This window comes from Triturus cristatus, chromosome 7, assembly GCF_964204655.1.
Source record: "Triturus cristatus chromosome 7, aTriCri1.1, whole genome shotgun sequence".
Classification (NCBI taxonomy): Eukaryota; Metazoa; Chordata; class Amphibia; order Caudata; family Salamandridae; genus Triturus; species Triturus cristatus.
The window spans coordinates 1,432,888,279-1,432,914,081 of NC_140590.1; the positions used below are offsets into that span (position 1 = coordinate 1,432,888,279).

Sequence of the window (25,803 nt, forward strand, 5' to 3'; positions counted from 1 at the left end):
CAGAACTGCCAAGCCAGGTCCTCTCTGACCCGGAAATTGAGTCTTTGGGCCCAATTCACAAAGGTAAACTAAGACAAAAGTCTACCTTTATGAATTCCAGTATTCACAAAGGGCATTTACAAGTAGTGAAGTTAGACTTTTGTCTCAGTTAAACTTACGTTATGGTCTTAAGTTAGGACTTTTGGTTTCAGTTCAACTTAAGAATAAAACTTAAGTTTAACTGAGACAAAAGTCTAACTTTTCTACTCCTAAATGCCCCTTGTGAATACCGAAAGTCGTAAAGTTCGACTTTGGTCTCAGTTAACCTTTGTGAATCGGGCCCTTTGTGTATTTGACATTTAGGCCACAATATTTCCGTAGTATGACATTTTACCCATGACTCTTAGTGCTCTACAAAGAGGCAGCGCATTCACCTATTCTTCGCTGCAGTTACTTGGAACCCATGCACCACTAAATCATCAGTTATGTATGCATTATAGAATTTAAGATATTGCCTTGCTGCTACCAACGATTCATAAGTGACTCCTTAAAGGCCAACTTGACTTACTGATATTTTCAACTTGGGGTTCTCCAAAAGGATGTTTCTCTCTACGACCACATAGTCTTTGGTCTGCTCACACAGACACACAGCCCGGACTTGGATCATGTTTTCTGCTGGCAAGCGATCTTCATACTGGCTGTAAGGAATGCTGAAAGGGATCTCTTTCACTGTGGAGGGGAAAAAATGCAGAACAATCAATAAGCAATTGTGTCCTTTAAAAATAAGTTTTACTCCATGGGGCAGATTAACAAGCCCCTTGCGCCGCCGGTGCGTTGCGTGCCGCACCTGTGGCGCAGCCTGCTAAGTGATATTTACAAGAACTGGTAAAGTTATCCTGCGTGACTTAACCTGTGTTTTTAAATATCACCCCTGTTCATGCAACACATTTCGTGTTAGGGGCGTGACATGGGTGTTGCTGTGGGTGTTCCCACGCAACACCCATGTCCACTGATGCATTTCCAGATTTACGAGAAACCGTCAGAATGCTATGCCACCATAGGGGTGGCGTACCGAGGTGCAACAAGGAAATTTTTTAATTTCCCCTCGTTTTTTTCCTCGTTCAATGCGTGCTGCATTCTACAGCACACATTGAAAGAGGAAATCACCTCAATTGATTGTTTTTGTGAAGGAAGGTGCTCCCCATGACGCAGGCATCCTTGCACTATGGTGCAAGGGTGCCTGCGCCGGCACATGGCACATGGCAGCAGTTTGTGCGCCAGCGCAGGGGGAAGCACAGAGATGCGACATCCCTGTGCTATGAAACTAATGCAGCGCGGCGCTGCAAAATGACTTGCAGCACTGAGCTGCGTTAGTTTCTTGTAGATCTGCCCCTATGTTTTTAGATTCGCCAGGCAAAGAAAGGGAATTTGCGACGTGAATGATTTGGAATTTAAACGGAAGGAACAAGCGTTGTGCAAGAGGACACAAGTGTACAGTGAGAAAAGCAGCAAATAAAAACGGACTTAATCTGAGTTATTTCAGCAGTTTTATGGTGCGAAATTACCCAAATTTAAGTGAGTGTGCCAGCTGGAGTAATTAAGATTAAATTGCAGCAAAAGTTAGATTGGGATGTAGGGTTTAGGGCTCAGGGCAGGTCATTAGGGCTCCGGACTAGGGTTTGGGCTCGGGTTTAAGGCTAGGCTTTAGGGCTGGGAATTTAGTGTTTAGCGCTGGGATATAGGGTTTAGGGCTCAGGGCAGGTCTTTAGGGCTCTGGACAATGGTTTAGGGCTCAGGTATAGTTCTAGGGCTTAGAGCTGGGAATTTTTTTTTTAGTGCAAAATGCATCAGCGGGACCAATTTGTGCATGAGGGAGCATTTTGCACTGAGAAATTAGAGCTAAATGCTGGATTACGTTTCTCATACAATTATGCAATTTTGCGGAAATTGCGAGTAATTAGACCACATGGATTTACGCCAGTTATGCCGACCTCTAGTGTGAATGCGTTTTACAAATACAGCTGTTATGTCAATACCATTAGAGAGGAATCTGATGTCCTCATTACAAGTGCACAGTATTCCCTGGCCAGTTAACAATACCACCAGCACCTGTAACCCCTGAAGGGGGGAAGATATGGGTCAGAAGAGTCAGGAATTCCACATACAATTTAGCCCAGTAACTCCTCTTTTCTACCCAGAGTTTCACCCAGACATGTGATGTCCACATGAACCATGAGGTTACTTTGGATCTTGTATTTTTGATTGCCCTATCAAATGGCAGAGCTGTTCTTAATCAGAACAGGATTGCATTGAAGTTCAAAAATATTTGTTTTCTAAATGTTCCGGAAGAGCCCTAGGAGGTTTCCTCCATTACTTCGTCTGATGGAGTGCCCTGAGGTTCTCTTTTCTAAGCCTGTTTCTTCTCTTTCCCATTGCACTCTTGGCTCTTGTTTGTTCTAATATTGTTAATGCACATTTTCAAGTGGATGACTGTTGGAAATACCCCACTCCCACACCGGAAAGGGTTGGTGGTAACGGGGTCTCTCCAGACATACACAGTGGTAGCTTGGCTCAAGTGGTCAGGGGTCAGGCACCGTGCTAAGCATACGTCATACCCATACAATAACCATGCGTGCATCCGTTCCAAAAACGACTCTACACCGTAAAAATTATGAAAATATCTTTCTTTATCTTCTTTTTCTCTTAGTTGCTGATTAGATAAATAATAACACAATCACAATATACAAGGCTTTTTAAATAGTGCAGGTCAAATAAATACTGGCTTAATGATTCAATAAATAGGGGTGATCATAAATAAGGAAGGCATAAATATAAGTGCAAAACATACAGGCAATTAAATATTCTGAGGCAATAAATACTGCAAACCAATAAATATTGTGCGACAATAAATACTGTGGAACAATAAATACAGTGAAGCAATAAATAGGTTAAATACAATAAATACAGTGCCCTCAAAAAATAATTAAAAGCTGTCAGTGACACTTAAAGAATCAGATCACGTTTGAGATTACTATGGGCTGATTTGGCCCAGGCACAGCTTGTGGTGATGTGGAAGGCTTGAGGGTGTCTACTCCCTGGCTTGGACAAGGCTGAGGCCTAAACTGAGGTAGATCAAGGGGGGAATACCAGAGACCTGGCTCTCTCACTCTACACAACCCCTCTAAATTAGTCTCAGCTCACCCCTGGCACAGTCCAGCTGGTTCCAGTACCTCTCTAACCCCTAGAGTAGTCTCTTAGGATTCCACAGGGCCTTTGGCGCCCTCTATTCCACTTACTGCCCTTTTTCTGAAGTTCCGACGCCGCTGGAGTCGTGTCGACGCCGTGAGGCGGTTCCGGTTCGATGTCGGCGGCCTCGGCACAATGTCAGTTCTTGACGACGCCGGTAGGCGGTTCCGGTTCGATGTCGGCGGCCTCGGCTCGATCTCGACCTCCGATTCAATGGCGTCGGGCAGTCTTGGCTCGATGTCGACTTCGGGCGGCTCCGGTCCGATGTCGACCTCAGGTTCGATGACGTCGGCCGGCCTTGGCTCGATGTCGACTTCCGGCGGTTCCGGAGTGCGATCTCCACTCCCGACCTCCGGTGCTCCTCTCCTCAGGTTCCGGCGACTCCGGAGTGCGACCTCCACTCCCGACCTCCGGCACGATTCTCTCAGGTTCCGGCGACTCCGGAGTGCGATCTCCACTCCCGACCTCCGGCACGCTTCACCTCGGTCTCCGGCGACTCCGGAGGGCGGACTTCACTCCCCCGTCGACGCCGCTCACTCGACCTCGGGTGACTTCCTCCTCGACCTCTGGTACTTCTCCGACCTCCGTCGGCGCCCTCTCTCGACCTCTGGCGGCTCCGGGTACGACGTCTGCTTTTCCAGTCAGCGCCGCTTCTCCACCTCGGGCTCCAGGTCTCCAGGCTACTCGACGTCGGACTCCAGGGAAACCAGTATCCAGGTCAGGATCTTGCTGTTCTTGGATTCTAAGGCCTGTTCCTGCTGTCCAGGTCCTTAGGATGGTTTTTTTCTTGCTTCTTCCCACACAGGGCTCCAGGCTGGGCTCAGTCAGTAGGGACTAGTATCAAGGGTGGGTTTATGGACCCCACTCCAGGCACAAGTTTCCACCCCTGCTGCCTCACTCCTTCCTCCTTCAGGTTTCTGCTGCTCACTCTTCACCAGTCAGGTGCCAACTGCCAGCTCCAACTGCCAACTCTCTGTCTTAGCTTCCCAACATTCTAAACCGCCTCCAACTGTCACAGGGTTCTGGAATGTTCTGGAAGGTGCTAGTAGGTTCCAGTGGGTGCTGGTGATGTCACAGGTGGCCACCATTTTGTGCTCCAGGCCCTCAGACAGAAGTTTCAGGGGTAGATAAAATGGCTCCCTGAATCTGCAGCAACACTAAAAAGTCTGGTGGTTCCCAAAAAGGAAAAATTCAAACAGGGTTTGAGGCAAAAGTGGGACAAAATAAATAATGATGAGGAGGGACCACCCAAAGGGCTGACAGGTCTAACACGCGTCCCCCCCAGCTGAAAGTGGGGAGAGCTACCCAACCCCTTGGGAGTTCTCATCACTAAGGCGGAAATACCTTGAGAGACCGTCTGCATTGGCGTGGTCCACTCCAGGCCGATGTTCCACCTGAAAGTCCATTCCCTGTAGGGAAATAGACCACCTCAACAACTTGGGATTCTCCCCCTTCATCTGCATCAGCCAACGAAGGGGTCTGTGGTCGGTCTGAATCAGGAAGTGCGAGCCAAACAGGTATGGCCGCAACTTCTTCAGAGCCCATACCACTGCAAAGGCTTCACGCTCTATTGCACTCCACTTCTGTTCCCTGGGAAGTAGTCTCCGGGATAGGAAGACCACGGGTTGATCCAGACCCTCTTCATTGAGTTGCGATAACACTGCCCCAATGCCATGTTCTGATGCATCTGTCTGGACAATGAACTCCTTGGAAAAGTCTGGGGCCCTTAAGACTGGGGCCTCGCACATGGCTTTCTTCAATCTCACAAAGGCCTGCTGACAAGCCTCCGTCCAGACTACCCGTCGAGGTTGTTTCTTGGACGTGAGCTCCGTGAGGGGGGCTACGATGGTACCGTATCCCTTCACGAAGCGGCGGTAGTATCCCGTGAGGCCCAGAAAAGCTCGGACCTCAGTCTGTGTCTTGGGGGGTTCCCAGGCCATGATGGCCTCGATCTTCGCCTGGAGGGGTTGCACCGCTCCCCTACCCACCAAGTGTCCAAGGTACACTACCGACCCCTGCCCGATCTGGCACTTGCTGGCCTTGATCGTCAATCCAGCTTGTCTCAGGGCCTGAAGAACAGCTTGCAGGTGACGCAAGTGATCCTCCCAGCTGTTACTGAAGACGGCTATGTCATCCAGATAAGCAGCAGAGAAACTCTCCATTCCGGTGAGGATCTGGTTTACCAGGCGCTGAAACGTGGCAGGTGCGTTCTTGAGCCCAAAGGGCATCACACAGAACTGGTAGTGGCCATTGGGCGTGGAGAAGGCTGACCTTTCCCTTGCTCCATCAGTCAAAGAGATCTGCCAGTACCCAGAAGTAAGGTCAAAGGTACTTAGATATTGGGCAGCTCCCAGCCGGTCAATCAATTCATCCGCCCTAGGGATCGGATGAGCATCAGTTTTGGTCACTGAATTCAGTCCCCGGTAGTCCACACAGAACCTCAGTTCCGGTTGGGCACCCGGTGGTGCAGCTTTTGGTACTAGTACCACCGGACTGGACCAGGGGCTGCTAGAAGGTTCGATCACTCCTAGCTCCAGCATCTTAGTGACTTCACTGTGAATGCTGGCCTTCACCTTGTCTGACATCCGGTAGATCTTGGACTTCACAGGTGGGCTGTCTCCTGTGTCCACGTCATGGACGCACAGGTGAGTCCTACCCGGGACAAGGGAGAACAACGAAGAGTACTGCCCCAGGACCTGGCGACAGTCCTCCTGCTGTTCAGGAGTTAGAGATGGGGAGAGAATCACTCCCTCCACCGACCCATCCTTCTCTTGAGACGCAAACAAATCGGGGAGAGGCTCGCTTTCCACGTCCTCTGCTCCGTCAGTCACCATCATCAAGATGACTTCGGGCCTCTCGTGGTGGGGTTTGAGGCGGTTGGCGTGCAGCACCCGTAGGGGCTGACGAGGGGTCTTCAGGTCCACCAAGTAGGTAGCCTTACCCTTCTTCTCCAACACCTCAAAGGGTCCTGACCAGCGATCCTGGAGGGCACTAAGCTCTCCCGGTTCGATCACCCACACCTTCTGGCCAGGCTCCAACTCCACCGGGTGAGCATTGTGGTCATACTACGCCTTCATCACTGCTTGGCTGGCTTCCAAGTTGTCAGAAGCTTGCTTCCACAACTTAGCCATTTGGCTCCGGAAGGCCAGCATGTAGCTCACCACGTCCTGGGGAAGCTTTCTGGGAGTTCTTTCCCATCCGTCTCTCACCAGGTTGAGAGGTCCACGTACAGGGTGCCCATACAGAAGCTCGAAGGGGCTGAAGCCCACTCCCTTCTGTGGCACTTCCCTGTAGGAAAAGAGTAAACAGGGTAGGAGGACGTCCCATTTCCTCCGCAGGCTTTCAGGCAGACTTCTGATCATGCCCTTCAAGGTTTTGTTAAACCTCTCCACCAGACCGTTGGTCTGGGGGTGGTGAGGAGTGGTGAACCGGTATGTCACTCCACACTCCTTCCACATCGCCCGCATGTACGCTGACATGAAGTTGGTCCCCCTGTCGGACACAACTTCCTTGGGAAAACCCACTCGTGTAAAGATTCCCATCAGGGCCCTAGCCACAACAGGTGCTGTTATGGTCCTCAGAGGTATTGCCTCTGGGTACCGTGTGGCATGATCCACCAGGACCAGGATAAACCTGTGACCAGCTGACGTTGGCGGATCTAACGGACCCACAATGTCGATGCCCACCCTTTCAAAGGGGGTGCTAACGACAGGAAGTGGTTCCAGGGGAGCTTTCAGCTTCACCCCTGTTTTCCCACTGGCTTGGCAAGACACACATGTCCTGTAGTAGGTATCGGACGACACTTTCATTTGAGGCCAATAAAAGTGTGGGACAAGACGGGCGAAGGTCTTGTCTTGCCCCAAGTGTCCTGCCAAGGGGATCTCGTGAGCCAACTCCAGAAGGAAGGCTCGATAACGTTGAGGGACTACCAAGGCTCGTGACGATCCGTGTAGGGGTGCCTTGGGTTCACTGTAGAGGAGGCCATCCTCCCAGTAAACACTGTAGTTCCCTTCAACGTTCCCTGCTGCCTGGGCTTCGGCCTGTCGCCTCAGCCCCTCAAGGGTAGGGCACTCCCTCTGGCCCTGGCAGAATTCCTCCCTGGACGGGCCTCCCTCCACGTGCCACTCGGCCGGGATGGGTAGGTCCTCCAGTTCGGTGACATCCCCCACCGCAGACTCCTGGTCCACCACCTCCGGTGGCCTATCCGTCCTACGGGGTGTGGACGCCGAGGCAGGCTCCTCCTGTCCTCGGTTCTTCCCTTGACTGGCAGCTGGCTGGGCCTTTGTTCCAGGCTCCAGCCGAAACGAACTCCCTCTCCGGGTAGTCGCGGACCCTGTGCTCACACAGGCCCAGTCAGGTGTACCCAGCATCTCAGTGTGAGTCCGGTATTCCACCTCCTTCCAAGCGTTGTGCTCCATGTCATTCCCCAGCAGACAATCGACTGGCACGGCAGGGCTTACGGCAACTCGAAGTGAACCTGCAACCCCCCCCCCATTCAAAGGGAACCTCGGCCACTGGATAGTGGCCTGTTCTGCCGTCAGCCATCGCGGCTGGGTGGAGTACATCGGGAATCACCTGCTCTGGAGACACCAGTTGGCTACGTACCATAGTCATACTGGCTCCTGTGTCTCTCAGAGCCACCCCTCTTTGGCCGTTGATGGTGACCCACTGCCCATACTTTACGGTATTTGCGGGCACCTGGATCTTAGGAACCATCTCCCGTTCTCCCAGGGACACTAAAGTGACACCCGCCCACTCCCTTCCCTTAGTTAAGGGCATCTCCTCCCCGAGCACTGCACTAGCTACTCCGGGGGTCTTTCCTCCAATGGGAGGGGGTGGTCGTTTCAGGCACTTCGGATCTCCTTTATAGTGTCCAACGCCACTGCACTCGTAGCAATGGACAACCCTTGGCTGCTGACTCTGGCCAGGATTAGGGTTTCTGGGTGGGTTAGCCCTAGGGGTGAATCCTGTTCCCTTTCCTTGGAAATTATTTTGGGGGCCTTTGGAGAACTCCTTTTTCTTTTCCCCTCCCTCTTTCTTCTGGGGGGCACCCTGTCCGGCCTTTTGAGTATCCCCTCCAGTCCCCCTTGTGGACACCCGGGTACTAGCCCAAATGTCCGCCTCCTCAGCAAGCTTCCGGGGACTGGTCAGCTTGCTATCCACCAGGTGTTGACGCAGTTCAGGGAAACATTTCTCGAGCAGGTGTTCCTTCAGTACTAGTTCAAACAACCCCTCATAGTTCCTCACTTCACTGCCCTGAATCCAACCCTCTAGTGCCTTCTTTGCATAGTCCAGGAAGTCCACCCAATTCTGTGTGCCCAGTTTGTGACTACCCCTGAACTTCTGTCTGTACTTTTCGGGTGTTAGTCCAAACTTTCTTATGAGCGCCAGTTTCATGGTGGGGTAGTGGGTCTGCTCATCCTCCTCGAGGGCCAATAATGCATCCCTACCAGCTGGAGGCATGTACTTGTACAATCCCCCTCCCCAGTACTTCTCTGGAACCCCATGGGCCCTTAACGAGACCTCATAGGCCGCTAGCCACTTGGCGATATCGTCACCCGCCCCATAGCTAGCTACTATGTCCTTTGGCAGGTAGGGTTTGGGTTCCCTGGTGTACTCTTGTTCTTCGCTGCCACCGTTAGGTACAGGGTGTGCCCCGATTCTCAGGATCTGAAGATCTATCTCTTTCAGCCTTATCTCATGAGCCATCCTCTGTTTCTCCTTCTCCAGCCTTGCTAAGTCCCATGTGAGCTGCCTTTTCTCCCTCCGGTCTGTTAACTCCACTTCAGACAAGCCACCGCTAGAGGCACTGCTGCCCTTCCTGGAAAGTGTCCTGGGTCCCGCTGACAGGTTCCCCACCTCAGGTTGGTACAAACCAGCTCCCTCACTGTCGGGCTCTCTATCCCTGTCCTCCTCCTCAGCTTTGCTTTCTCGGCGTGCCTCCCCCCAAGCCCTTAAGCTGGTTTGGAGTGCACCCTTCTTTGCTCCTGGGGGACAATACACCCCCTCCCGCTGGCAAAACTCCCTGAGTTGGGCCACAGTGTACGTTTCTAAATTCTCCAGTACAAACTCCATCTTGCCCACTCAGGTCAGAGGACAGTTATTTGCAGTAACTATGCAGGGGGGGTACCTTTAATAATACCTCCTCCCACCACCAGAGTAAATTTGGAAAAAACAAAAACCCACAATTAGGAAGGCCGCTTTGAGAAAACTCCCGGTGTAGGCCTATGGACTACCCACAGTTATTGTTGAGTATACGTAGGCACAGCTCTATCCCACCGCTGCCACCAATTAATGTTGGAAATACCCCACTCCCACACCGGAAAGGGTTGGTGGTAACGGGGTCTCTCCAGACATACACAGTGGTAGCTTGGCTCGAGTGGTCAGGGGTCAGGCACCGTGCTAAGCATACGTCATACCCATACAATAACCATGCGTGCATCCGTTCCAAAAACGACTCTACACCGTAAAAATTATGAAAATATCTTTCTTTATCTTCTTTTTCTCTTAGTTGCTGATTAGATAAATAATAACACAATCACAATATACAAGGCTTTTTAAATAGTGCAGGTCAAATAAATACTGGCTTAATGATTCAATAAATAGGGGTGATCATAAATAAGGAAGGCATAAATATAAGTGCAAAACATACAGGCAATTAAATATTCTGAGGCAATAAATACTGCAAACCAATAAATATTGTGCGACAATAAATACTGTGGAACAATAAATACAGTGAAGCAATAAATAGGTTAAATACAATAAATACAGTGCCCTCAAAAAATAATTAAAAGCTGTCAGTGACACTTAAAGAATCAGATCACGTTTGAGATTACTATGGGCTGATTTGGCCCAGGCACAGCTTGTGGTGATGTGGAAGGCTTGAGGGTGTCTACTCCCTGGCTTGGACAAGGCTGAGGCCTAAACTGAGGTAGATCAAGGGGGGAATACCAGAGACCTGGCTCTCTCACTCTACACAACCCCTCTAAATTAGTCTCAGCTCACCCCTGGCACAGTCCAGCTGGTTCCAGTACCTCTCTAACCCCTAGAGTAGTCTCTTAGGATTCCACAGGGCCTTTGGCGCCCTCTATTCCACTTACTGCCCTTTTTCTGAAGTTCCGACGCCGCTGGAGTCGTGTCGACGCCGTGAGGCAGTTCCGGTTCGATGTCGGCGGCCTCGGCACAATGTCAGTTCTTGACGACGCCGGTAGGCGGTTCCGGTTCGATGTCGGCGGCCTCGGCTCGATCTCGACCTCCGATTCAATGGCGTCGGGCAGTCTTGGCTCGATGTCGACTTCGGGCGGCTCCGGTCCGATGTCGACCTCAGGTTCGATGACGTCGGCCGGCCTTGGCTCGATGTCGACTTCCGGCGGCTCCGGAGTGCGATCTCCACTCCCGACCTCCGGTGCTCCTCTCCTCAGGTTCCGGCGACTCCGGAGTGCGACCTCCACTCCCGACCTCCGGCACGATTCTCTCAGGTTCCGGCGACTCCGGAGTGCGATCTCCACTCCCGACCTCCGGCACGCTTCACCTCGGTCTCCGGCGACTCCGGAGGGCGGACTTTACTCCCCCGTCGACGCCGCTCACTCGACCTCGGGTGACTTCCTCCTCGACCTCTGGTACTTCTCCGACCTCCGTCGGCGCCCTCTCTCGACCTCTGGCGGCTCCGGGTACGACGTCTGCTTTTCCAGTCAGCGCCGCTTCTCCACCTCGGGCTCCAGGTTTCCAGGCTACTCGACGTCGGACTCCAGGGAAACCAGTATCCAGGTCAGGATCTTGCTGTTCTTGGATTCTAAGGCCTGTTCCTGCTGTCCAAGTCCTTAGGATGGTTTTTTCTTGCTTCTTCCCACACAGGGCTCCAGGCTGGGCTCAGTCAGTAGGGACTAGTATCAAGGGTGGGTTTATGGACCCCACTCCAGGCACACGTTTCCACCCCTGCTGCCTCACTCCTTCCTCCTTCAGGTTTCTGCTGCTCACTCTTCACCAGTCAGGTGCCAACTGCCAGCTCCAACTGCCAACTCTCTGTCTTAGCTTCCCAACATTCTAAACCGCCTCCAACTGTCACAGGGTTCTGGAATGTTCTGGAAGGTGCTAGTAGGTTCCAGTGGGTGCTGGTGATGTCACAGGTGGCCAACATTTTGTGCTCCAGGCCCTCAGACAGAAGTTTCAGGGGTAGATAAAATGGCTCCCTGAATCTGCAGCAACACTAAAAAGTCTGGTGGTTCCCAAAAAGGAAAAATTCAAACAGGGTTTGAGGCAAAAGTGGGACAAAATAAATAATGATGAGGAGGGACCACCCAAAGGGCTGACAGGTCTAACAATGACACTAAAATCTACATTTCGTTTTCTTCTTTTCCAGATACCCTACAATAACATCTCTCAATTTGCAAGGCTCTAACCAAATCTTGAGTATGTGATTGTTTTTCTTTTTTACTTTAAAGCCAGCCAAGAGTGAAATTCGCTTATTTTACGCTTCTTTTTAGGCCTCACTGTGTCTCCCACAGGTATCCGGGCTTTTGAGTAAACAGGATTTTGCGCCATATTGGGATTCCAAGTTGTGCAAATACTACTACACCTAGGGTTTTCCCATATACAATTTTTGCCTGGCCATATCTTTTGGATTCAGATAATCCATATGAAATATAGAGTGACTACTGTCTATGTACTTCCATGCACATACTCTATGACTTCGTCAGTATCAAAGATATCTTGTGGTTCAAAATATATGTGTAACACGTAGGTAGATTGGTACTCCCATCATTGCAATAAGCAAACAATTTGCCATATTACCTAATGTGGCTATCCTGGCGAGGTAAATTAAAAAAAGGCTCTGAAAAGACTGTCGTTTACGTTTTGTTATAGTATCCTTCAAATTAAAGCCTATACGGTGAAATGGAATTTGGATAATGGGTGAAGAAACGCTGAATCCCTTTATGCGTTTTAGAAAATGTGGGAGCATATTATCAAAGGCGAGCGATAATTATTGCTGGCCGCTCTGAGCGTTTAAATGTTTAACACCAGCTATCACAGATAATTATCGCCATGCTAGCGCTGTATTAACAACGCTCAGCGCAATGGCGATAGTTATCCTAGCAATAGCGATGTTTTCCATGGAACATGACTGGTTTTCCAGCGATGTTCCATGGAAAACGGCGATACCCTTGATGATAGGGGCCTGTGGTCTTAGCCACACAATCCACCCCCCATGTTAAGCATGCCTTAGTCCGTAATTTAACAGACGTTAAATTCCTGCGTTAAGGCATACTTAATGCGATTTAAAAAATCGCTACCCTTCCTTGATAATATTGCGAAAGCTGCCTTTGCGATATTTTCCCTGGTTGGTTTCACAGCCACGCCTACTTTGCATCTCATTAGCGATGCAAAGTTAGGCGTGCTGGAAACGGGGGCTAAGTCAGCAAAATACACACTAGCGTGTCCTTGCTGATTAGGCGATAAAGTTATCGCCGCTTTATGCCCGAAAACGGATGCTAAAGCGGCGATAAGTTTATCCCCTGGCTTTGATAATATGCTCCGTAGAAAGTATTGCACATATTTTGTTTTTTTGCACATTCTATGACAAGATTAGAAAGAAGTGGATTCGCCCTCTCTGTCAGACGTTGGGATATCAAAAGCACCTTGAAGCTCTGAGAGCTTTGAGGTACGAAACGCTGCCTTCAGTTGTTTTTAGCTTGAGTAGGTATTTATTAGCAGTTGCAATTGCACGGAAAAAAATAGGTCTACATTTTTAACACTTTTTTTTCTCTCTTTATAAATAATGTATTAATTGCTCTTCTGAATCTGTTTTTATTCTTTTTCCTATTGTTTTAAATGAAGAAATATATTTTAATGTAACTTTTATGGTGAATTACCGAAATAAAGTTTGAAAGAAGAAAGACTGGCGTCTATTTCATTGTTTAAGTGGCAGTTACCAGATCTGTTTAAGGACCTTCATTTCACATTGTCCACAGAAAGAGCAGCCGACAATTTGATGTTACAACCCAAGTTTTTACAGTAGAGAGGCTACATCATTTTCGTATCTCAGGTGAATAGTGGTGTCTAAATTAAACTCTAGTAAGAAATTATTTAGACTCTAATAGGAAAATCCGATGTAGTTCAGTACATATATTGCAGAAACCTATATATGCTTTCTTTCAAATTTATGAAGGGGCACTTCATCCCATATATTAATGTAGCATCTTAATAGCCTTGGACTGATGTCTTCTATACAATAATAACACTATATAACATCTTTACAGTCACTTTCTGTGCGTCTGCTCTTGTTTGACTGTTTGTAAGCTGTGTAAGGTCCCCACACCTGCCTTGATGTACTTTGTTAATGATTAAGGACCTTAGCTATCATTCGGTGATCAGGTACTCTGCCATAAATGTGACGGATATCCCTCCCACCTTATTAAAAGTGCCATAGGCTATAATACACTTGTGGCATGGCGTATGGGACACCCGCTATTGTAATGGAGCATCTCACCTGCAAAACTCTGAATAGGGCCCTATGCTCCTTATTTAGAAGTTGCCAGATGTGATAATTATATTCAAATCAGGGATTGGGGGAGTAAGAAGCAATTCAGCTTCCTGTTGTACAATCAAAAAATCAAAGGGGAGGTAAATGGATCACTTGTACCTGCCACCAGGGTCCGTTATGTCCTTTCCGACAGTACTTCACAAAGGAGTACTTAAAAACCCTCATTCACGCAGGTAGCTCGTGCGGCGGTATATCTTGATTCTCCGCCTCTCGTTATATGCGTGACAGCTTCAGCATAGGGTCTCTCTTTTGTATGCTTCCTCCACCTGGAGGGAACCACTGGTTTTTCAGTAGTGATCAGAAATCAAGGTGAGTGAAAAGTGAGGTGTAGTGCTCCTTTAAAAAGTAATCCTCATACTAGCCAAAAATAACCTTTTTATTCTGTATGGTGTATGGGAGAACTATGTAAAAAAATTCTTTACGTGCAGCGATGGGCTAATTATGAGTCCACCGCACTATGGTCGACATGTTTCAGCCCGATATCCGCCCCATGAAGGGTCGATGGGCTTTCTTCAGGACCTAAGAACTGTGCATAAATTGGGTGTTTTCCAATTAGGGTAGTCAGGATAAATACCCTGTGTTTAAGGTCAATAGTACCTGGAAAAAGAGACAGAATTAAAATATTATAAGTGCGATAAGATGTATAAAGAATGTTGATGCTCATCAAAGTTCAAGTTGAACATGAAGTGAAAAGTACAATTAAAATAGTGAAGTTCATCATTGAACAAACACGGAACATTGAAATAAAAGACAAGACTCTGAATAGGGCCCTATGCTCCTTATTTAGAAGTTGCCAGATGTGATAATTAGTCAAAATATGCGGGATATCCTGTCCACCGTATCACATGTGCCATACAATGCACTTCTAATATGCCGGACAGTACATCTGCCATGTTTCTAATGGATTATCCCATCCTCCAGTAACCAAATAGTGCCGTAAAACAAAAAAATATTTACAAAGCTCCTTAAATTGTATTACCTTCTGTTGGGCCGAGTTGAACGGTGTGGGAATCCTTTAAAAGTTCATGCATAGGTTTCCTGTTGTACAAGATGGCATTGGCAGTGATGTTCACTGGTATAGTTTTGGTATCAGTTTTTAGGTTTGTGAGAATCAATTTGAAGTTGACATCATGGCCCACTTCAGAGCTACCAGCCAGCTTGAACTTCCCAGCGTAGCATGCCTTTTTCTCAGGTGCTCGAGAGGATCGCGTCCCATCGTCTCTTGATGTGGTCTCCATTGATGGTAGGTTTGCAGGAGTTTTCAAGTACTACTTGTGGTTCCAACAGCTAGAATAAAATCAAAGTAATCAATGTTTTTCATTGAAGCTTCAATAAAATGCACTTGCCTACCTAAAACAATGTACATTAAGTGATATACAATACTAGGAACATTCAACAGTGCTTACTATTCACAGTTGCCAAACATACATTATTGCACACACCTCTTAATAGGATTTCACATTAACAACATGTTGAATTGATAGGTGAGCCAAGGCAGAGTTTTTTTTAAATCTCTATCTGTCATTCCATAATTTGTCTACTTCCATAAAAAGTGGGAAACAAGTCACTATTTTGAAGTGAAAGAGCGATTATTAGCAATATAGTGGTGGTACTTTTCATGTGCTCCTAAAACCTTTTTTCTACTGCAAACTCTCTTTAAAATTGAAAATGTGGTGGGCATAACTTGCAGCCAACTGCAACTAATGTCCTTTTGAATGACTCCTATCTTCCTCTGTCCTTTTGTCTCCTAAATACGAGATTAGTCATTGGTTGTAAATTGGCCAGATCTTCGGCACCAACATTTCATTTTTATGCTTTGTGCAGAGTCAGCATTAGTTGTCTCACTAGCCTCAACATATGAATACATTGAAAGAAAAAAAATCAGTACCTAATTATGCACAAACATAAAGGGCTTTGGATCAGCCGTCTTCCTCCATTGGTCTTGTCAGCTGTCATTCATTGTCCGCTTCGTCCCACCACGGTATACAGCATGAGGGGAATTGATCAGCCCACTTCATACACTGTCTCTCTTGCACAATGATGACAGCAATTTACCTGATTACATTTGCATATATGTCTATAAAGAAGAGTTCTTCATTGCCAGGGATTGTGAGGCAATAGCTTTATTTAGGAATGGTTTTTGCTTTCCATTGTTTTATCTTTTTGAGTTTTTAGACATATTTATGTGTTTAAACTATATCTTCAGGGTGCAGTAATTCAAAGCCAATAGCACGTTTTCTTTACACAAACAAGAATCGTATTTTTCTTTGATGTGTGTTAAAACTGTAAAGGATTTGTGTATCCGTTCTAATTAAAAGTGATTAATAGGAAGTACTAGTAATGGTCAATTACAATTATTTGTGATTGATATTTTAAATTTTTTTATTGTAGGTATGTGACTGCCACATTTAGGAAACAGAATGTTTTCTTTGTTTTATTGTTTCCTTCGATTTTTGCTTCTTCTGCTTGTAATTATTAAAAAGTCACACCAGTTTGCCAAGACTAGACCATTGGCTTTGACAATGCTTGTTTCAACTTTGACATCACTTGGACAATTTTTGGGGAAAACCCCAACTCGATGGTAGATTGACCAGGTGATGCTAGTAAGGAAGACATATCTGAAAAGGAGATTGGAGCAGCATGGCAGGGAACAGGCCATCAAACGTTTCACTGAAGCCGCTACTGATGGCAGCCCATCAATATATATATATATATATATACAATCAAAGACCTACTATAGGTAGGGGAGGGATGTGATGCAATTGGCAGGATGGAGTTGTACTAAATATTCATCTGAGAAAACAACTGGCTTATCCAGCCCTCCAGCTGCTCAAAAGGATGTGGAGGTGATTTTCAAAGAAATAAATCTAAGTGTCTTGGGTTCAATTTGCTGCTTTAGATTAATTGTTTAGTTACTCCCAGCATTTGAGCTTTACCTTTTGCTGCTGTTACTGCAGTCTTTTGCTTAGAAAAACAAGAAATCTCTTTTATTTTAATGTTATTGTACTATCTTGTGTGCTTTTAACTCTGTGTGGGAACTTACTTGGGGGAGTGCATCACGAAGCTCTTGGCTTCTACCTCGCGCTTTTGTCAGCCCTCACTTCCTGGTGGTGCCACTTAGAGCCGCCATCTTAGTCAGTGCGTGCTCTAGTGGTTGCAAAGGGCCGAGGCTTCAAATTCTCACGGCACGAGCGAGCGTTGCTCCCAGCATTTGAGCTTTAACTTTTGCTGCTGTTACTGCAGATTTTGCTTAGAAAAACAAGAAATCTCTTTTATTTTAATATTATTGTACTATCTTGTGTGCTTTTAACTCTGTGTGGGAACTTACTTGGAGGAGTGCATCACGAAGCTCTTGGCTTCTACCTCGCGCTTTTGTCAGCCCTCACTTCCTGGTGGTGCCACTTAGAGCCGCCATCTTAGTCAGTTCGTGCTCTAGTGGTTGCAAAGGGCCGAGGCTTCAAATGCGCACAGCGCGAGCACGCAGCGGAAACGCGCAGCGGGCACACCGCTGGCGCGCCAAAGACGCGCTTAAGGCAAGCCTGTCTGCGCCCGTCAGCGTCCCGGCAGCGGCCAGCGCCAGCCTTTATGCCAGTGACGTTACTTTGAACTCTGCTAAATTCATTCAGTATAATCAAAATGAATTGTTAGCATTTAACGATCCCTCTAGTTGCTGTATGAGATGGGATGACGCATTAAATAGCTCCCAATTCTGCACGAAGTGCGGACTTGCTCTATCGCTGTCCCCTATCCCTTCTGCGGAACAGCATGGTGTTGGTAAGGTACAGACCACTATCAAGGTAGCCCTTATCAACGCTCGTTCTATATCTAAACACTGTCAGGACATCTTTGAGCTGCTTACTGATGCTTCTCTTGATATTCTCTTTTTGACTGAAACCTGGCTCACTCAATCCTCTGGTCCAGGTATTGAATTAGCCATCCCCGCCGGTTTCAAAATCGCTCGTGCCGATCGGAAAAATGGTCAAGGAGGAGGTGTGGCAGTTGTTGTCAGAGAGGAATGGGAGTGTCATTTTTTTTAACTTGTGGACTCTCCTGAAGTAGAAGCTCTGGATTTTTGCATAAAAGTCTCCCCCCATTATTGTTTAGGTGGGATTGTGCTATACCCCCTCCTGGCCCTTTAGGCACTTTCCCTACGTTGTTGGACACTTGGATTTTACCTAGAGCTGTGCGCTACTCCCATTTTTTGCTCCTTGGGGACTGTAATATTCACATGGACAACCCTGATTGGAGTGATACGTCAAACTTTTTAGCCTTATTGCACTCCGCCGATCTGGTTCAATATGTTTCTTCTCCAACTCATAGTGGTGGCCATACGCTTGACGTAGTTTGCTCCAGCTTGCCTGTGTTGGTGAACCCTCCGCTGCCCGTCACTTGGTCTGATCACTATTTAGTTTCCTTCGCTTGGAATATTGCCAAGGGTCCTTCTTCGTTTAGGCCTCGCTGTGCGACTACCCATAGGGCTCCTCATAAGATCGACCCTGTAGCTCTGTGCTCCGCGCTAGCTGACTGTCTGCCACACCTCTCAGAAGATTTGGACCTGGCTCTGGGGCAGTTCAATGACTGAATCAATAAGGTGGTTTGCGATCTTGGGCCTCAGGTCAGACCTCGACGCCCTAATATGCCATTGTCCAATCCTTGGTTTACGCCTTTGCTTAAATCTCAGAAACATCAGTGCAAAAGGCTTGAAAGAAGATGGAGACAGAATTACAATGCAACTGATAAGATGGAAATGAAAAAAGCCCAAAAAATCTACTATGCGGCAATTATTGCTGCAAAAAGATGCTATTATTCGGACCGTATCGCCATGTCGGGCAATAATGCTAAGGCATTATTTAACATTGTAAAAAGTTATGTCTCGCCTAAAGCTTTGAACAATGTAACCACATCCTCTCTTATCTGGTGTGAAGAGCTTTCTGACTTTTTTCTGACTAAAGTCAGATCTCTTCAACTGCTTTTTGATACTCCAGCTGCCCAGTCTTTGCAGCTGTCTGCCGATTCCTATTCCCCATCTGATACGGTAATTTATTTCTCCTCCTTTTCAACCATATCCCTTGAGGAGTCTTTGGCTGCCCTGACCGCTTTAAAGTCTGGCTCCCCTCTTGACCCATGTCCCGCAATAATTCTGTCTCGCACGGCCCATATTATTAATCCTTTGGTGAACCAGCTGATTAATACCTGTCTAGGGTCGGCCATGGTTCCTCCCTCCTGGAAGCAGGCCATGCTGGTCCCTCTTATAAAAAAGCAGACGCTCGATCCTCATATTCTTTCCAGCTATCGGCCTATCTCTTTGCTGCCGGGTGTGGCCAAAGTTTGTGAGAAACTTGTGAACAAACAACTCACCGCCTATATTGAACAACACAGCCTGTTACATACCTCCCAATCGGGTTTTCGTGCTTCTTATATCACTGAGTCTGCCTTGGTGGAAATCTCAGAGGCTATCCGGGAGGCGTTAGATGCTGGGGGCAGGGCAATTTTGGTCCTTTTGGACCTATCTGCCACTTTTGATACCGTCCCCCATGCCCTCCTCCTGGCCCGATTGCAGAGGCTTGGTATCATCGTTGCCGCATGGAAATGGCTTAAGTCCTTCCTTGCCGGCAGAACCCAGCAAGTGTGGATCCCTCCTTTTACTTCTACCACGCAAGCGGTTCTAACAGGGGTCCCTCAGGGATCCACACTGAGTCCTCTGTTATTTAATCTTTATATGACCCCGCTTATCCAGCTTGCTGAGGATTTCGGCGCGAAAGTAGTAGCATATGCTGATGATTCCCAGCTTTTGTTCACTTGAAAAAAGCATGAGTCCAGTACTGACCATGTTAGATCCTGCCTATCTGCGGTGTTTAACTGGTTTACTTCGGCTCAGCTGAAATGTAATGAAGATAAAAAAGAGATACTGTTTTTTGGGGACTTCCCCTCTTTGTTTCTTCATGACTGTTGGCCCGCCGATGTTCCACCACCATCCCCTTCGGGTCTCCCTGTGAAGAACCTGGGGATCTGGTTTGATGAAAAACTTAGCTTTAATAATCAAATCAGTAAATTGACAGGCACCTGTTTTGGCATTTTAAAGATGCTCAAAAGATTTCAGCCCCTGCTGTCCCCTTCCACCAAAGAAACAGGAATTAGGGCCTTGGTCACCTCCCGTCTCGATTATGCCAATGCATTATATGTAGGTCTCCCTGGCTACCTAATGGATAAATTGCAGGCGGTGCAGAATGCCACTGTGCGGCTGCTGTTGGACCTACCCAAACACACCAGCGTTAGACAACATCTTCGTAAGTTGCATTGATTGCCGCTAAAAGCTAGGGTTATGTTCAAGGCTCTGGTGACGGCCCATGCAGCACTTTACGAATACGGCCCTTGGTACCTAAGGAAACATTTTTCGTTCTATGTTCCGGGCAGACACCTGCGTTCCTCGAACTTGTGCTTGGCCTCCATGCCCAAAATTCGTTTGAAAAGAAAGGGTGGCAGCTCATTATCCTATTTGGCGGCTAAGTCTTGGAACTCCCTTCCTCCGGAGCTCCGCAGCCTTCAAAACCCCGTTTTGTTCAGGAAACAACTTAAAACCTTTCTATTTCATTAACCTATTTTTCTTCTTCTTCACTGTCCTCTTTTGCTGGTCGCCCCGGGACACTCTTCTGAGTAGCTGTGCGCATTATAAATCATCAATAACATAACATAACATAACATAACATAACTTTGCTAAGGGCTATCCCTTTTCCCGGTTCCCAGTTATTGTAGAGGTTGCCCATCCATGAACAGCCCACATCAACCAGTACTCTGTGACTGTCAATACGTACCCATGAAGTGCAGGACCAACCTTATTTTTCTATTGAAATGCATTGGATAAGATCAATATTTAGGGGTGTCTCAGCACTAGACTAATCATGTTTTGGAAACGTTTAGGGTAACGTGAAACCTGTCTTCTCCAAATAATAATAACTTGAGCAATCTTGTTTGGCACCGAACCCCCGACACCCTCTATTCCACAGCCTATAATTGCCAATTGTATGTGCCTGTCCTCCAGTCAGTTGGTATAGACTGCATTCTCCATCTTGCACCCTCTACACAATCTACCCAGATGTGTAGGACCCCTCTGAGATCCATTATTACACAGATGGATTTTACTATCCAATCCCTGAAGAAACAACTGGGCTCCCGTCCTTAAGGACCTCATTCTTGCCCACGATCTCCTCTAAAAGGTCAATCCTTTCTTATGCTGAGACCGTTGAAGACGTCACTTCCTTGACATCATCATCGTCATCAAAGCCTTGTCATCAAAGTGAGCCAAAGGGAAACCCCATTGCTTCAGTGGCCCTGATGTTGCGCATGTCACCGTCAGAAAAGCAACATTTATGTGAACATATTATTTTTTCTCTCTTTGTTTTACAAAGAATGAAAAATTATGCTACGGCTGTTGATTCACCAGAAACTCTGTGACTGCCTACCGTAATATGAAGTTTTTCCAAAATAACCTTTTAAAACCTGTTCTTCTTGAAATGTTGTACAATGATTTTGTCATTATTCACTTATATTTAATATAATATTGTTTGACATTATTACACACATCCACAAATGTCAACATTTGAGACCAGATAAGAGGGATATATGCACACAATATGGGAAGAATTGACATTAACTGGCATTCCAGTGGACGGAATTTTAAGTCAGCTAAAGGTAAAATGTGTTTCTCTGAAAACACGATGAGTCTCACAACTAAATCAGGAGTATTGGCATATGAACATCATAACTCACAATATTTGCAGTTAAAGCTGAAGGATATTTCATATATCATCAGAAAAATATGTTTTATCTCTTTTATTGAGACATTAGGGACCCAGTGTAGGGGAAAAGACTTAAAATGCAGCAAGTTTTATATGTCAAAATCGAGATCATGCCTTACAAAGGGGGTCCTACGTATACTCTAGCACATGCATGTTGCATTCACATGTGGACCAATATATCATGTGTGACAATGTACCCCATTCCTTGCATTGCAGCCACACTGCCCACTTGCTGGAATCCCTGATTGAAGATTGAATTTAAGGAGACCTGGCATATCTCAATTGTGTGCCTCTAGTGGCACGGGCACAACAGGCACACCCCTGTTGTACGCTTCTAGGTGCAGGATAGAGTTGGATTCAAACCAGCTTAGTGAATTATGGGAAAAAGCAGAGTATCATAACGATAGTTAAAACAGGAAAGCAGACACTTACCTCAATTCGCTGTTCTCGCTGAGAGGCAGAAGGATGAGTGATCCAGTGCGTCCATCCTCATTTTATTTTCTACTCTGTAAACACACCCAATGTGACGCGGAGCTATGCTGTCAGGATTCCAGGGCACTTGATCACTGCTCAGGCACTGGGCCAAGTGTGTGCCTGTTGTTCAACTCCCTTCCAAAACCACGTGGATTGCCCTGAGGGAGCAAAGGGATTCAGCTGTCAAAATCTGGATTGGTGCTAAAACCCTCTTCAACCAGAACTTGGATTGTAAATAGGATTTAATCTCTTTCTTAAAGTAAATGTTTCCTTTTCTTCCCTGGTGGAAAAACAGGAACAGTCTGTATCTGGATTTAAACAGTGCCTGCCTATTTAAATCACTAACGTGCCAAACCCTTCTCTTTAACGAGAGGGAACTTCACCTCAACTGTTTATTAAACTCTTAAATGTGTTAGACTATGTTGGTGAGAGTTAGGATGAAGAAGTTGTAAGATGTTACCTCACATCCAATAGCTATATGAGATTACCCTGGCTTTAATGAAACTGCTGTATCACACTAATCGAACGTTAATGATTGTCATTGAGGAAGACTCCTACGTTTGAATGAGTTTCGTCTTGTCTTGGAAAAAGGCTTCTAATGTGGAGCCTGCTTTATGAGGGTTGATCTCCAGGTGATAAATCATCTGTGCTCTCTGGAACCCATTTTCTCCATTCTCCATTCTCTCCAGTCTCCATTCTCTCCATTCTCCATTCTCTCCATTCTCTTCATTCTCCATTCTCTCCATTCTATCCACTCTCCATTCTCCATTCTCTTCATTCTCTCCAGTCTCCATTCTCTCCATTCTCCATTCTCTCCATTCTCTTCATTCTCCATTCTCTCCATTCTCTCCACTCTCCATTCTCCAATCTCTCCATTCTCCATTCTCTCCATTCTCTTCATTCTCCATTCTCTCCATTCTATCCACTCCCCATTCTCCATTCTCTTCATTCTCTCCAGTCTCCATTCTCTCCATTCTCCATTCTCTCCATTCTCTTCATTCTCCATTCTCTCCATTCTCTCCACTCTCCATTCTCTCAATTCTCTCCACTCTCCATTCTCTCCAGTCTCCATTCTCTCCATTCTCTATTCTCTCCATTCTCCATTCTCTCCATTCTCTTCATTTTCCATTCTCTCCATTCTAGCCACTCTCCATTCTCTACATTCTCGCCACTCTCCATTCTCCAATCTCTCCATTCTCCATTCTCTCCATTCTCTTCGTCCTCTCCAGTCTCCATTCTCTTCATTCTCAAATTCTCCCCATTTTCTCCACTCTCCAGTCTCCATTCTCTCCATTCTCTCCATTCTTTTCATTCTCCAGTCTCTCCATTCTCTCCACTCTCCACTCTCCATTCTCTCCATTCTCTTCATTCTCTCCAGTCTCCATTCTCTCCACTCTCCATTCTCTCCATTCTCTTCATTCTCTCCACTCTCCATTCTCCATTCTCTCCGTTCTCTCCATTCTTTTTGGTCACAAGAGTTCCCGTCAGAGTGGAAAGAGGTGAGAACAGAGCAGACTATGGTCCTCTTTCCAACAAAACAAAATCTCCATGATTTTGAAATTCCTTGGAATGATGACACTTTTGTTACCATAAACCACTGTCACAGGATTATGTTGAAGCTACTTGGAAGTAACACTGGTTCTAGGTCACTTAAGGGACAGCACGTCATTGCAGCGCTTTGCTTTTCAAGTATTACTGATAAATTCACAAATGTACCCCTGTAACACCAACTGGAGCCCACTGACTTGGGGTACTTCCCGTTCTCTACTGTTTTACAGGTCCCAGGAACAGTAAAATGCATGTTCTTCATTTATCAGGACTCCTGTTGGATTGAATTTGCAACTTTGCATCTCTCCCTGAGATCCAATAATGCCATCTGTCTTCTGATTTACCATCCTGGAAGACCCTGGTGCTAGATTTATGTGACTCTGTATCTAGGCACCAAATGCCTTCAAGGTTATCAGAGGCACAAGAGAATCAAGAGAATTTATTGGACACTCATGTAAGTATGAGAGTTTGTATGCATTTATTCTTGTGCCTGACATTGTAGTGGAAGAGTGGGATAATTGTACCTAAACATTCTCATCTGCATTGAGCAATTGAAGTCCCCAAGTCCCTCACTGTCAACTCTGTCGCGTAGTATCTCTCATTCCTAAGTAGAAGAACATCACTGCTGAAAAGCTTAAACATGTTCTTACTTCCATGAGAGGATCATGGTTGCGGTTTTTTTAAATCTTGTAAACCACTCTACTGAGAACAACCAAAAGATGTAATCAGGGTGGTCCAGTCATGCATTCCTGAGGCTTATAACCTTGATTGCTGAGGAGAGAGAAGTTGAGCAAAATCTGTCAAAGAAAAGTTACAGAGGAAAGTCATCAATCGTTTAAGGTGCTTTGAGCAGTGGAGAGGGCCTCATATATAAATTCTCTTAGCTTGATACCACAAATGGATTAAAAAAATACACTCGAGCTAGATGTTTACATTCCTCTGCTGCCAACCTGGTTGATACTTCCAAATTCCTAAGAAGGGAGGTAGTAGCTCCTCGAGGTCTGCAGCTAGACTGTGGACTTGTTTACTTGTTTACATTCAGGAAGGATCCGGCATCACAAGTTCAGATGCCATGTTAAAATGTGGACATTTCTCCAATGCATTTTCTACCGAAGTGTCTTCGCTGATGTACTCGGTTAATAGTGCCAGGAGATCCCTTGGAGCATGTGTGCTACATAGGTTTGCCTTAACACAATGAAAACATCTGATGACTTTGAGCCTCTGAGGGCCTTTTTTAACCAGCACCTTTTTTAACTTTGATTTTTCCTTCCTCACAGCGCCTCAATGAGCATATTTGTCAGTATGTAGCCCTCACTGCATGAAGCCTCGGAGCCATACTGTAGATGATGTTTATGTTTCAGAAACCAATCAAAAGAGATCTTTTAGACCCTCGTGGGTGACTTTGCCCACCACAGCAGAGAACCCCGTCCGTACTGGAGATCCCTACTTGGCTAGCGGGGATATCGCCGCCTTCATTACATACACCCGTGCAGCACAGTCGCTGAAGTCACAGTACTATACTGAGTGGGTATCATGTTTTTGGTTTGTTTGACATTCTTTCTTATTTTTCTCAAACAAACTTTCAAAGTGGTAATGTGGTCTTTTCGTTGAGAACAGGTTGATGTTGGAACGAGGCGTACACCATGTAGTTGTTTTACTAATTACTAAATGCTATTATCTTGTGAATCTGTCTGGTCTTTAGACCCCTGCCACAGATGTTAAGAGGGATGTGCTAGATGTCAGAGGTTGGGAAGGGACAGCATGACGTCATTGGAAAATAATCTTTGCTAAAAATGGAAAACCACCCATCAATAAGTAATCAGTTGAATGCTTCCAATACTTACTTTGCTTTGGATAAATCATATTTTTCTCGCCCTTCACCAGTCGAATCATTTATTGAGGCTCCAAACCAAAAATTTCTTAAGCTAGGCTATTGCTCTGAAAACAAGATAAGAATCCCATGGCAGCCTTGCATTGGCATGAGGTAACCTGTATGTAGAGGGCTGGTTTATCTTCAGAGTGCCCCAAGACTCAACACAATGAAGAAACACATGGGTCATATTATCAACTACGGCGTTAAAATTACCGCCGCTGATTATGGGCTTCATAATATGCCGCAGAAAATTCTAATAGAAGCCCATGTTGACACCAAAACATGGGCTTATATGGAAATTCTCAAGGACATATTATCAACCCATTATCGCCGCTTTAGCGGCAGTT

At 46.4% G+C, this 25,803-nt stretch overlaps 1 protein-coding gene across 1 annotated transcript in view; it reads right to left on the reverse strand.

Moving 5' to 3' along the window:
• LOC146812156 (protein-glutamine gamma-glutamyltransferase E-like) overlaps positions 1-22,112 on the reverse strand; it is a 37,046-nt gene extending 14,934 nt beyond the window's left edge. Inside the window, exons 1-3 of the mRNA XM_085614559.1 lie at positions 21,994-22,112; positions 14,745-15,052; positions 548-708 (exon numbers count right to left, since the gene is read on the reverse strand). Coding sequence (XP_085470685.1) covers positions 548-708; positions 14,745-15,003 — 420 coding nt within the window. The 5' untranslated portion in view covers positions 15,004-15,052; positions 21,994-22,112. The remainder of the gene's footprint in view (positions 1-547; positions 709-14,744; positions 15,053-21,993) is intronic.
• Between the last annotated feature and the right edge of the window lie 3,691 nt (positions 22,113-25,803).